This window comes from Mandrillus leucophaeus, unplaced genomic scaffold, assembly GCF_000951045.1.
Source record: "Mandrillus leucophaeus isolate KB7577 unplaced genomic scaffold, Mleu.le_1.0 Scaffold585, whole genome shotgun sequence".
Classification (NCBI taxonomy): domain Eukaryota; kingdom Metazoa; phylum Chordata; class Mammalia; order Primates; family Cercopithecidae; genus Mandrillus; species Mandrillus leucophaeus.
Window position 1 is genome coordinate 261,204 of NW_012106308.1, and position 13,436 is coordinate 274,639.

The 13,436-nt window shown below is 36.5% G+C and overlaps 1 protein-coding gene across 2 annotated transcripts in view; it reads right to left on the minus strand.

Annotated features, from left to right (window-relative positions):
* The window catches only part of HELZ (helicase with zinc finger), a 196,342-nt gene that overhangs the window by 92,029 nt on the left and 90,877 nt on the right, over positions 1-13,436 (minus strand). Inside the window, exons 13-16 of one of the 2 annotated variants that reach the window (XM_011999166.1) lie at positions 10,175-10,508; positions 9,192-9,322; positions 3,579-3,758; positions 2,956-3,057 (exon numbers count right to left, since the gene is read on the minus strand). In XM_011999166.1, coding sequence (XP_011854556.1) covers positions 2,956-3,057; positions 3,579-3,758; positions 9,192-9,322; positions 10,175-10,508 — 747 coding nt within the window. Of the gene's footprint in view, positions 1-2,955; positions 3,061-3,578; positions 3,759-9,191; positions 9,323-10,174; positions 10,509-13,436 lie in introns of both variants that reach the window. The other variant, XM_011999165.1, reaches the window with a different exon arrangement.

Genomic DNA, 13,436 nt, shown 5'->3' on the forward strand with positions numbered 1-13,436 from the left:
AAAAAAAAAAAAAAAGAAAGAAATTAAAGTTCTAAGTCTCACTGCTGACTTTTTCACATTTACCTTGGAAAGCTACCTCAAGCTGAAGCTAGTAAGAATACAAAGCTTGACCGCTGAGCCAATTTTCTTGAAAGTATAATATTCTAGTCCCAACTTTTAAAAGATTTTAAAATATTCTCTGCACTTTCATTTGTGCAACATTTAAAGTTAGACACTGTGTAAAAGATTATTTAAAACACAGCTAACATTTTTTTAAATTGGAGAATTGACAGTAACAAGACAATTTCAAATTCACAGTATAAAATATAATACCAATTAAGAAATTTACATATTTTCCAGAAAGAAATCAATCCACATATCCCACATGAATTATAAGAGAGAGTCTGGTAATATATAATTTTAATTCACTAATTTTATTCATGTAGTAAATTTATACACAATAATCCCCAAAATGTTATTACTTAAAATACTATGAATAAGAATGACCTGATCACAGAAGAATACGCTTCTTTGAAGATCAATATAAAACAACAATTACCTTCCATTTTCCCAGAAAGGAGGAAATGCACCCCTCCATAGATGACCCCTATCTGCAAAGCCGTAACTCTGTCAGAACCAGATACTGATCTTGAAAACCACACACAAAAATAAACTGTGTTTTCTCCTCTATTCCATTTTAAAATCTTCTAGTTCTAGTGAAGTAACAAGTAAAAACTGAAACTAAGCAGGATCTAAAATGGTTTCTAAAATCTCCATCTCCAAATATTTTAAGTTCAGCACAACTCCTGGCAACTAAAAGAGTTTTACAAATTTTAATCATAAGTATGTATATTTAAACACATTTACTACTGTATTCACTATGTAATGTTTTGACTATTTTCACACTATAGCACTTTCCAGGGCCTGTTCCAGACTATATCATGAAGACAGCAAACCCTTCATGAGCCTTTCTCCCTAGAGACAACCAACTTCATGGTCATGAGCAGACACTTAGTGCCCTCTTGTGTTCTTTCCTCTGCATCCTGGGACAATTCAGATAAAGCTAATCTTCCCACAGCACTCAGTCATTCTAATCTTCTCTATTCCATTTCACATGCCTCCTATGTTTGTTGTCTATTAGGAAAATTATCAATTAATCTGAGTTAATGTAATATTAGATAGTGCTAATAAATCTTAACAATTCAATGCATAAACACTCTGAGGAAATACATTTGCAAGTTAACACCTTTCCCAAAGAGAAAAACTATGGTGAAAATGTAGGACTACATAAAGCAAATATTTGGGAAGTCAGACTTTTTCTTACTTTGTTCCATTTACTAAATGAAACCACATGAAGTTTGCATTTGAATATATTTATAAATGTTTTTCCATCTTGGGTTGAACCACTTTTGAGACTTAGAGAGGTGAGAATTTCTGGTAGAGGGCAAGTTTCAATATTTGGGCCACAATGATACATGTACCCTACTGAACATAACTTCTTATTCTGCATATCGAGATGCACCACATGTTGGATTATAACCTCCAAAAAATAATTTTACATGGAAAAAGCTAAATATAAGCTAGTTGAGTGACGCATTTAGTGTTCATCAGCAACAGCTCTACAGCCCCAAATGTCAAATAGCCTATGCTAAGTCAACCAAGATTTGAGTGGGCTTTACCCCACTGTTTTCACACCAAGTACACCATGATAACTGAAGTCACACTTCCTATGGAACACACATGCGCACTCTACCAACAATATAAGTGAACAAAACAACTTATATCATTAGAGTAAGAATACCTATAGCAAAAAAGGTAACTACTCAACTTTCACTTATGAGCTGGAAGAGATTAGATTCTGAATCAAACTATTTATTGATGAATGTATCCTTCAATAAATACCATGTTTTCATTTATAGTGATAATGATTGTATATATGTAATATTTTCTTATTAAATACAACCAGATTCTATTTAAAATAATTACTGCTTCTTAATCTTCCAGAGTGAAAATAAAATATGGCAAAAAAAAAACCTGTGTTAATAGGTCACACCACTTTTTTCCTCTTTTTTTTTTTAATGGAATTCTAAGATCATTCAAACAGCTTTGGTTATGATTACTGAAGAATTAAATAACATAATTTCATTTCCCATGCTTGAGCTCTAGTAGAAATAAAAAGTTAGTGACTTAATGATTCAAAAGTGCAGTTAGAAATTAATTTATAAACAACTGTATTCAAACAACCTAGGGCATGACATATTAGTTTGTAAAATGGCAAAACTAAACATTAATCCATATAACAATGAAAGCAAATGGTATAATAAACAACAATTTGATGATTCTTTATTGTTTTCTGAAGAAAAGGATTTTTATTCCCCCACATCCTATATTTAAGTACATTTCATGTTCATATATACTCAGAGGACCTTTCTATATCAACCTTAAATTTTCTTTGACACTTAAATGGTAGCAAAAGTTGTTAAATACCAGTCAAGTACATTTTGTTGCAGAAATCATTTCAGTATTTCATGTTTAATGTGTAGCTTCTATGAAATTACCTGCATCACAGCCAAAATTTTATTTTCATAAAGAACTGTCCACTGCATGACTAATCTGCCATGCAAAATATACTAGAATTTTAACTGAACTAGATTTAATTTAAATTATCATATTATGTTATTTCATCATACTAGCTTTTAGAGGTACATATCAAAATCTACTCAGGTTGAAACAACACTTTACACACAAAACTTAAAAAAGGATGTCTTTCTCTTACTTAATGTTTAAGAAATGAATAGTCAAAGATTTTTACATTTTTCCTTAATTTAAACAGTTTCTTCAAAAGACATAACCTCTAAATGTCAATGCACAGTTAAAGACTTTGGTATTTCCAAAGTTACTAAAATCTTTACAGACACCTTTTCTTAAGAATAATAAAGTATGATACAGATACATAATAAGCCTTAAAAAAAATACCTGAGAGGTCTTGCCTGGGGATTGCCTGCTTCTACATATGGATGTAAATAATCCTTTATGTAGAGATCAGCAGCACTATTAGAATGGGTGCAAATGAGAATCCTGCTGAAATAAATGGTGCAAATAAAAAGAATGATAAAACACAAAACTATTCAAGCAGTATAATACCAAAAAAAAAAAGCAGTGGCCATCCTAACATTATACAATTCCCTCATCCTACTCAGTAATCCCTAGCACTATTCAGTGATACCTTTAGGAAATTAAGTTAAAAAGGAAGTACCCCAAAATTATTTTTAAATCTATCATATAAAATATATATACATATGTTTAAACCCAAGTCTTTTGGCTCTAATAGATATCACAATTCCATAGCAAACTTGCTCTGATGGCTATTTAAAAACTATTTTAAAACTTACTGTCTATACTACCAATTTTAAAAACAGTATGTTTTAAGAGAATTCAAATTTATAGTGCTCTGGGGTTTGGATTTACGGCTTTTCCTTTTCTTTTTCATGTTTAAGAGCTGCATGAAAACTGTCTTGCTAGCCCTCATTTTGCATTTAAAACAAGAACAGAGGTAGTACCCTACCAGGGAAATATGAGCACGCTTCCCACCCTCTCACCTAGTCTCCTGTTGCTGCAGAATATGTTTGACAGCCTGAGCTAGAGTGAACGTTTTGCCTGTCCCATAGGGTCCGATGATAAGCACAGGCGGCAGCTGGATTGCAAGTGGAGTGGTAATGGCCAGAACAGCCTCTTTCTGTTTTGCATTTAGTCGAGGATCCAACTGTTCATCCCATTGTCTATGGAAAACAAAAATTTATTTTAAACATATGCATCTTGTTAATAACAGAACACAACACAAGAGTATCCTGAATTTCAGTGAATCATTAAAACCACTGAAATAGCACAGCATCTATAAAAACAAATGCTTATTCTAAAGCTACTTTTTAGAAAGTTACCCAACAGAGTCAGTGTAGAGTGTTTTAACATGTAAATCAAAATTAATTTTATCTTGTCCTATTCTACATACAAAAAGATTTTGGTAACTTATATAAGGAAATCACATACTTCGAATCTAGCTGCTACCAGGTCTTTAAGTAGAAATGGCAATGTTTCAAAAATGTAATTTCCCTCTGTTACAAAAAGCATCAGAAAACTTTTTACTGATATTAACGAAGTAGTACTTTTTTTTTGCATAACAAATGAAATGCAAAAGGGAAACGATCTGAATTTCAAATTCTAATTATTTAAAAGATCTGCTGGCAAGGTTTAAAACAAGAGGAAAAGAACAAACCTATATGTCCCTGGTTAAGAGATACTAATTTTTACAAAGATCTTAATGTAGAAAAGATTAGGTCTTGTAAAAAGGCATAAAAAGCCAAACAAAATGAAATGTTTTTTAATATTTTTGCACACACACACACAAATAATATACATATCATACTGGTCAGAGTAGAAAACACCTGTCACAGTCGCACAGATGGCTACTGTAATGAGATCTATCTTACTAGTGCTCCTTCTATGACTTGGCTAAGTTTCGAAGATTTAAATGGACAGCAGATGCTGCAACAGATCAAACTGAGTGGAGAATCAACAGCATTTTTTCTCACAACTACAGTTAAAATACTATACATTACAACAACTATGGTAAAAATGAGAGGGATGTGAATCAAAATAGTAAGGGTGTGTAAAGAAACTCTTAGAAAATTTAAAATAAAAGTGCCTGCAAAATAACTCTGAAATAGAGGACAGAGTTTAGACAGGAAAATTCTCTCTGTGAGGCTATATCGTACTTAAATCAGAAGCTGGTTATTTTTGAAAAATCTTAGCACTTTCAGTTTTCAAGAAATTATAACCTAGCCAGGCGTGGTGGCTCATACCTATAATCCCAGCATTTTGGGAGGCCAAGGTAGGAATGTCATTTGAGATCAGCAGTTCAAGACTACCCTGAGCAACATAGCAAGACCTCATCTCTACAAATGTGTATAAAATAACTGTTAAATTATGACATATAATCCTCAAACCAACAAAATTCTCCTTAAAAAATGTAAAACTTTAGAAAACAAATTTTGACCATGTAATCATGCCAATATTTCTTTTTCTGAAATTTGCCATTCGCTAAATCCCAAACATTTTATTTCAGAGTCCCTCAGCATTAACTGGCTTATTTATTCATAATTCTGCCAGTATCCAGCCATTTTCCATCTTCTATAAATGAGAAAACTGCTTTAGGTGATGGCTAAGTCCAGACCTACTGTATGTAGCACTGGGTGGAATGGTTACCCTAAAACCATCAGAGCAGCCTTCTCCCCTGTCTTCCTTTACTGTTGAGCCTAGTCAGCTATAACGCTCCATCTCCCAGCCTCCTGTGCTATAGACCCAATTCTGGTCAATTAGATGGGGGAGGAAGTCCTCAGAAGGACTTCCATACACAATAAAATAAAAACAAAGCCTCACTTATTTTATATATATATTTTTTTAACTAAAAAAAGCCCTTCTTGCTCATCACTTCCTTCCTCAGCTGACCAGAAAAAGCTTATGGTAAATAAACTACAGCAATCATCTTATATTTTGCATGAGGCAAAACACATCAGGAAGAAAACAAACATGCCCTACATGGTAGAAAGGAGGGGGGGGTGTCTGTCCTTGATGGCCCTGCAGAGCTCCTGCACAGTCCTGGACCATGTATCTCTAGGCTGATAACTCCACCTTTTAAAGTCACAATCAGTTCAGTAAACTGCTAACTGAATCTATACCTGACTACTATGATTCTATGATACCTGTCCCCAATGGTTCCTTTATCTGTGCATGAAGATAATGACATTTGCGTCAGATGGTTATTTTAAAGATCAAGTGGGATAATACATGTAAAGCTGTTTAGAAAAATAATTGAGCAACAAAAGTTCAATTAAGGTTAGCTTCTGTTACTACAATATTTTCTAGAGATTACAGAAAAATGAGATATTACTTGACTAGTACACACTTTTAAAGCAAAAAGTTCTTAAAATACCCTCTCATCTTTCAAATCTGGGGACTTTCACGAACTTAAGAATGAGATACATATCATGATGAACATTTATAGAAAGCCAGTGAATGCAACAAATTGTATTTATTTATCGAACTGTCCACTTAATAAGGGAAAGAAGATTTACAATATACATGCTAAGAGGAACCTCTGATTTTCAAAATTTAAAACAATATAAAATCTCAAGTTTATTCTGAATGAAATACTTTATTTCATTCCCAGAGCTAAACTAATTTGAAGTCCTTTCTTCCCCTGACCTAATGTAGTTATAACTAATTTACAGACTATATGCTCAAGAACAATTTTTCAATTTCATTTATCTATCTATATTCTACACTAGTCCAGAAAATATATTCTGGCACAATTGTGGCTCACTGCAACCTCAAACTATTAGGCTCAAGCAATATTCCCACCTCAGCCTCCTACCTAGCTGAGACTACAGGCGTGTGCCACCACACCCAGGTAATTTTAATTTTACTTATTTCTTTATTTATGTATAGAGATGGGGGTCTCACTATATTGCTAAGGCTGGACTCTAACTCCTGAGCTTAAGCAATCCTCCCACCTCGGCCTCCCAAAGTGCTAGGATTACAGGTGTGAGCCCATGACCACAACTCAGTATGTTCCTAGACCCAGATACCTTTTAATTGCTATTTAAATTACAGTGGTATAAAAATATTTTCTTGCTTGAAAGTTTGCTTACTTTTGCAGCTAAAACTTACAGTCAGTAGTATTTAAATATACTATGTTATACACAATATAATTTTCAGAAGTGAGCATATCCAGTAAATGTGCCTACAAGCTTACTGGTATGGCCTCACAACTGAAACTTTTCTTCTTTAAACTTGAAATTCTTATTAACTTAAATGTGCTGAATATGAATAATGTGTAAAACTCTGTGGGTATTCGAAGAAAAATAAGACATGGTCTCTTTCTGTACAAAGTTCAGAGTTTACCAAGAAAAACAGTCTAGAAATGTACATGAATTGACAAATTTAGAGAAATTATACTTTAAAGCACAAAACCGAACCTAGTACATGTCAGGCACTCAATAAATAGTTGTTAAAATATTGACATTAAAGGGTCAGGTTCATCTGCTGACCCTTTAATCCAGAGCATACGAGCTGGACTAAATATTAAAGGACAGAGAGCTCTTCAGTGAACTAACATTGGGCAAAGATTATATGAGAGAGAAAAAATCACTTAAAGAGGCGGCAAGGCTGCAGGAAAGGAGAAATGAGGAGTTGTCTGATGGGTGTATAGCATCAGTTTTGCAAGACAAAAAAGTTCTGGAGATTGCACAACAATGTGAATATATTTAACACTATGGAATTGTACATTTAAAAATGGTAAAGAGGGTACATTTTATGTTATGTGGATTTTACCACAATTAAAAACTTTTTAAGAAGAATAACAGAAAGATAAGGAGGCAAATAAGTATATGGCAAATTAAACAAACTTCAAGGTAATTCAATATTACTAAAACATGGGGATTTAGAGGGAGAAAAGGAGTGTCAAGCAGAAAAAAATAAAAGAAATCTGAAAGGATACCGCAGGAAAGCAGTCAACGAGGCCATACACGGGCGCTTCGGCTTAGACTGCTCACCCTTTAACTACATATCAAGGAGAAGCCATCAGAGATTTGTGAGCAGTGAAATGACATGATTATTTTAGAAAACTAACTCTAGGAGAAATATTTGAGATGAGCCAGAAAACACAGCCACAGACGGCAAAGCTACTGAAATACTCCAGGTCTAAAAGCAGCACTGGCTCTGAGAAAGAAAAGAAAAGGAAGCATGAAGAGGAGCTGAATCCAAAGAGAACTGAGGAGACGTCACTGGATTTTTACAATTAGTAGATCACCAATCACTTTCAGGATAGCACACAAGAGGAAAACAGAGGTTACAGAGTGAGTAAGAAAGAATACTGGAAATACACAGACTATTCCCTCTCAAGAATTTTGGCAGTAAAAAGAACAGAGGGGGACAGCACAGTAAGAGTAAGCAAAACAAGGGGGAAATGACTGAGGCTTTGTGTTGTAAGGCATATTTCGTGTTGTTCTGCTTTTACGACCATAAGAAATGGAATGTGAGGGAAGTGATATATGCCACTTCTAGGCCTGGCCCATAAAAGCTTCCCACACGACCCTTTGTGCTCACTCTTCCCCCGTCGGCCAGCTGAATGTCAACACCCAGGGTGACCCTGGAAACCACTCACTGAAGATCCCAGAGGCTCCATCAGTCATGGAAAGGGCCACCCTACCACGATTAAATTGAAAGTGATAAACAAACTTCTATTTTGTAGAGCCACTGAGATTAAAAAAGAAAAAAAGGTGTTGTGAGTTGAGCATGGGCAGGCACTAAGGGCATAAAACCCAGTGAAGAGATGAAAGGCAGATACAGGCATATGGCTCTCAGTCATCCATGCTTATAACAAAATGGAAGTACCTTCTTCCCAAAAAAAATTTAGGCAGAACAATATTTATATGACCATTAACTGGACAGAAGTTTCTGAAGCAGTTTCTTCTATTGTAATTTGTCCATTTTGCTCATTTATAAAAATCTCACCTATCTTTAAAAAGTATTTTAAATTAGGACAGGTGCAGTAGCTCACATCCCAGAACTTCGGGAAGCCAAGGCAGGAAGGTCACTTGAGGCCAGATTTCGAGACCAGCATGGACAAGATAGCAAGACCCCTGCCTACAAAAAAAATTTTTTTAATCAGCCAGACACAATGGTATGTGTCTAAAATCCTAGTCACTCAGAGGCTGAGGCAGGAGAGTTGCTTGAGCCCAGGAGTGCAAGGCTGTAGTGAGCAATGATCATGCCACTACACTTCAGCCTGGGTGACAGAGCAAGACCCCAACTCTAAATAAATAAAAATTGTTTTAAATTAACTACTGGAACCACTTCAGAAAGGCCCTAATTTCCCCATTCAACTTCTACTTGGAAATATTCCTAAATTGCTTGGCATCCTATCAAATTAAGGCTGTTGAGAAAAGCAGTGGAATTCATTTAGACTCCAAGAAAAAGTAAATAGATGATGAACCTCAAATGTTTCATTTTAAGTGTTCTTTTACTCTCCTTTCTAAACTAATGTCTCCTGAAAAGCAAAGGCAAACCTTCCTATAAAAGTATGCTTGAATTATCTTATACAGATATTCAATTTAATATTAACCTTCCTTTAATAAGACAACGCCTTAGTGTACCTGTTAGGACTCCACGGTATGGTGGGAGTCATACTGATGTCTGGAAACAAAACCCCATTGTCCTTGATCCTGTCTAGTGCATAGTGCATTTCACAGAGGGGTAATCGATTTAACTGAAACTGAAGTTCAACCTGAAACACAAAATGAATTTTTTTAAAAACCGCATGAAAGCAAACATCAATGCTGGCAGCTCGCTAGAATACTTTGGGAGGAATCTGTTTGGGACAATAAGTGCAGAGATTCTTTTAAAGTATAATCATAGTCTAACCATAATTATGATGAATATTTGCTTTGTTCATTTATAACCAGGCACTGTAACAAGTACTTTACTATGGATTATCTCATTTAATAGTACCAATGATATATATACTATTATTAACATCATTTTACATATTAAGAAACAGACATATTTATAAGTTACCTAATCTCTAGATAAAGGCTACTTGACTCTACCATTCGCATGAAAATACATTAGCAAAAAATCCGAACATGTGAAGTATCCAGTCGTGAGAGATGATTAGCCCTATGACACTCTATCAATTTACAATGAATAAATAATATTCACCAAGTTTTATGTTTACAAAAAAAAAAGATTAATCTTCCAGTTAAATATGGCAGACTGAAGACATAATTCACCTAAAACCCCATAAAGATAGAGAGAACAGGAACAGATACAACTGCAGATGAGAGAGGTCCCAGGAGGTAGCTTAATTTCTTTTCATCTTTTCTTCCATTACTGATTCAAAACTCTAATCAGAAAGCTCAACCTTGTATAACACTAGAACATTCTGAATGTTACTTAAATTTAAAAGAATCACTTTTCTCTGGGAGTTGCTACAGGTCCAATTCTCAACCTACCACCGTAGACTTCAAAGTCAGCTTTGCTTTCGTTTATGGCAGAAGAAAAACTAAGCCAGAGGAAGACTATGAGCCGATAATGAGGCTACAGACCACTTTGGTTAAACTGCAACCTTAAAACATACCTGTGTGTCACAGTCAGGCCGAAGATTAAGTTCTTCACAGCATTCCCTAGATAGCCTTAAAAATATATATTCCTTTGTTTTTTCTTCAATAGTAGCTTCATAAACCTTCTCTTTGGTTCCCTGGGTCTGTCCTAACTTCTGTTTAGGGACTGGTAATAAATAAACAGCATTGACTTTGGTCATCACCAGTCGTCCAGCCAAAGTATCTTCAGAAAGTGTTTCAGTAAGCTTAAAGCGACCAAAAAGTTGTCCATTCTGAGCATACTTTGCACCTCCAGAAACGCCAGTGAGCATGAAGCTTGCTAGAATCTGCAATTGCACTTTAAGGTTGAACCTAAACCAGAAGTAGAAAACTAGTTTGAATATTTTACATACAAAATACATAAAAACTAGAATAGTGAAAGTAAATCAAATATACACATAACAAAAATTAAACCATTATATCACTTCTACTTCATTGAGCTAAAAACTGTATTTTTCTGCCTTTAATACAAGCTGGAAACAACAACACTTTTTTTTTTGAGACGGAGTCTCACTCTATCGCCCAGTCTGGAGTACAGTGGCATGATCTTGGCTCACTGCAACCTTTGCCTCCCGGGTTCAAGAATTCTCCTGCCTCAGCCTCCCAAGTAGCTGGGATTACACGTGCCCACCATGCCCGGTTAATTTTTGTATTTTTAGTAGAAACAGGGTTTTGACATGTTGGCCAGGCTAGTCTTAAGCTCTTGATCTCAGGTGATCCACCCACCTCAGCCTCCGAAAGTGCTGGGAGATTACAAAGGTGAGCCACTGTGAATGGCCAACAAAACTTTTTTTTAAGTGAATAAACTCCCATGTAAGTTACATAAAGATACATACTAACTTGTGTTGAAGAATATGCACATTCAAAAAACATCAGAGTATTTAAAATGAAACTAAATGTCGTTTTTGAAAGTAACATGAAATATTATATACTAATTAATATAAAAGTCTGTTTGAACACACCATTGGGACAATAAAGACTTTAAAATCACCTGGAACCAGAAGGAAACACATTGCACTGAAAATTACAATGGACTTTAAACCAATTGCTTTCCAAGTAGAGCTTATCAACAGATTCAAACCATAAAATATCTCTTTCAATAATGTTAATGAACATTTAAAATAAATTTTCATTCATGGCTACATGGAGGCAGGTCTCATGCAGGAATTATGGAAAGAGAAGTTAAGGCCTATCTTATTAGACAATGGTTGGTATACTCCCTCAAACTTCCATGTGTGCACGTGAGTGTGAGAGAGTATGTGTGTGAAGGCAGCACAGAGAATCAAGATTAATTTACACAGTCAAGAAATACGGAGCCGGACATGGTGGCTCACGCCTGTAATCCTAGCACTACGGGAGGCTGAGGCAGGCAGATCACCTGAGCTTGGGAGTTGAAGACCAGCCTGGCCAACATGGTGAAACCCTGCATCTACTAAAAATACAAAAATTAGCCAGGTGTGGTGGCACGCACCTGTAATCCCAGCTACTTGGGAGGCTGAGGCAGGAAAAACACTTGAACCCAGGAGGCGGAGGTGGCAGTGAGCCAATATCATGCCATTGCACTACAGCCTAGGTAACAAAGTGAGATTCTGTCCCCAAATTTTAAAAAAAAGAGAGAAATATGAAGTGAAAGAAAGATGTAAACTAATTAACAGTTCTCCTTCGCTGTTCTGAAATGGTGCTGTAAGAGGTAAGACAACATGGTAAGAAATAGTGGCAATATTTTCTCCTTTCTCTTAGGTTTGTCTTAGTCTGTTTTGTGTTGCTGTAACAGAATACCTGAGACTGGGTAATTTATAAAGAACAGAGATTAATTTCTTACAGTTCTGGAGACTAGAAAGTCTAAGATTAAGGGGCTGGTATATAGTGATGGTCTTCAGGCTGCATCATCCCATGGTGGAAGGCAGAAGGGCACCAGAGTGTAAGCAAAAGCAACGGCAAGAGAGGACTGAATTCACTCTTCTAACAGCCCACTCTCATGATAAGGAGCCCACTCCTGTATAATCACATTATCCACTCATGAGGGTAGAATCCTCATGGCGTAATCACCTCTTAAGAGTTCCACCTCTTAATACTGTCCCCATGGCAATTACGTTTCAACATTAGTTTTGAAGGGGACATTCAAACCACAGCATTCTGCCCATAGCCTCCAAATGCACGTTCTTCTCACATACAAAATACATTAATTTCATCCCAATAGCACCTAAAAGTTTTAACTCTTTCCAGGATCAACTCAAAAGTCCAAGCCCAGAGTCTCAACTAAATCAGATACAGATAAGACTCAAGGCACAATTCATCCTGATTCAAATTCCTCTCAGGAGGAATTTGTCTGTGAAATTAATGAGTTACATGCTTCCAAAATACAACGGTGGGACAGGCACAGGATAAACATTCCCATTCCCAAAGGGAAAACTAGGCAAGAAGAAAGGAATAAGTGGTTCCAAGTAAGTCCAAAATCCAAAAGTGCAAACAACATTAAGTCTTTTTTCTTTTTTTTTTTTTTTTGAGACAGAGTTTCGCTCTTGTTGCACAGGCTGGAGTGCAATGGCGTGATCTCGGCTCACTGTAACCTCCGCCTCCCAGGTTCAAGCAATTCTCTTGCCTCAGCCTCCTGAGTAGCTGGGATTACAGGCATGCACCACCATGCCCAGTTAATTCTGTATTTTTAGTAGAGACCGGGTTTCTCCATGTTGAGGCTGGTCTCGAACTCCTGATCTCAGGTGATTCACCCGCCTCAGCCTCCCAAAATGCTGGGATTACGGGCGTGAGCCACCGTGCCTGGCCTACATTAAGTCTTAAAGCTGAAGAATAATCTTTGCTTCCACATCCCACATCCTGGCATACTGGAACAGTAGTTGGGCTCCCAAGGCCTCAAGCAGCCCTGCTTCTATGGCTTTGCTGCATTCAGTCCCCCCAGAAGCCCTCACAGATTGCAAGTCTTGTATCTGTAGCTTTCCCAGGTGAGAGCTGCATAATGCTGACCCTTCAGCTCTGGGGTCTCAGGATCTAGCCCACTCCCAGGGCTCCATTAAGCACTGTCCTAGTAGGGGCTCTGCACAGTGGCTCCGCCTCTGCAACAAGTCTGCCTGGGCCCTCAGGTTGTCCAATACATCCTTTGAAGTCTATGTCGAGTGACCATTCTGGCCAACCTGGTGAAACCACATCTCTACTAAAAATACAAAAGTTAGCTGGGCGTGGTGGCACACGCCTGTAGTCCCAGCTACTCGGGAGGCTGAGGCA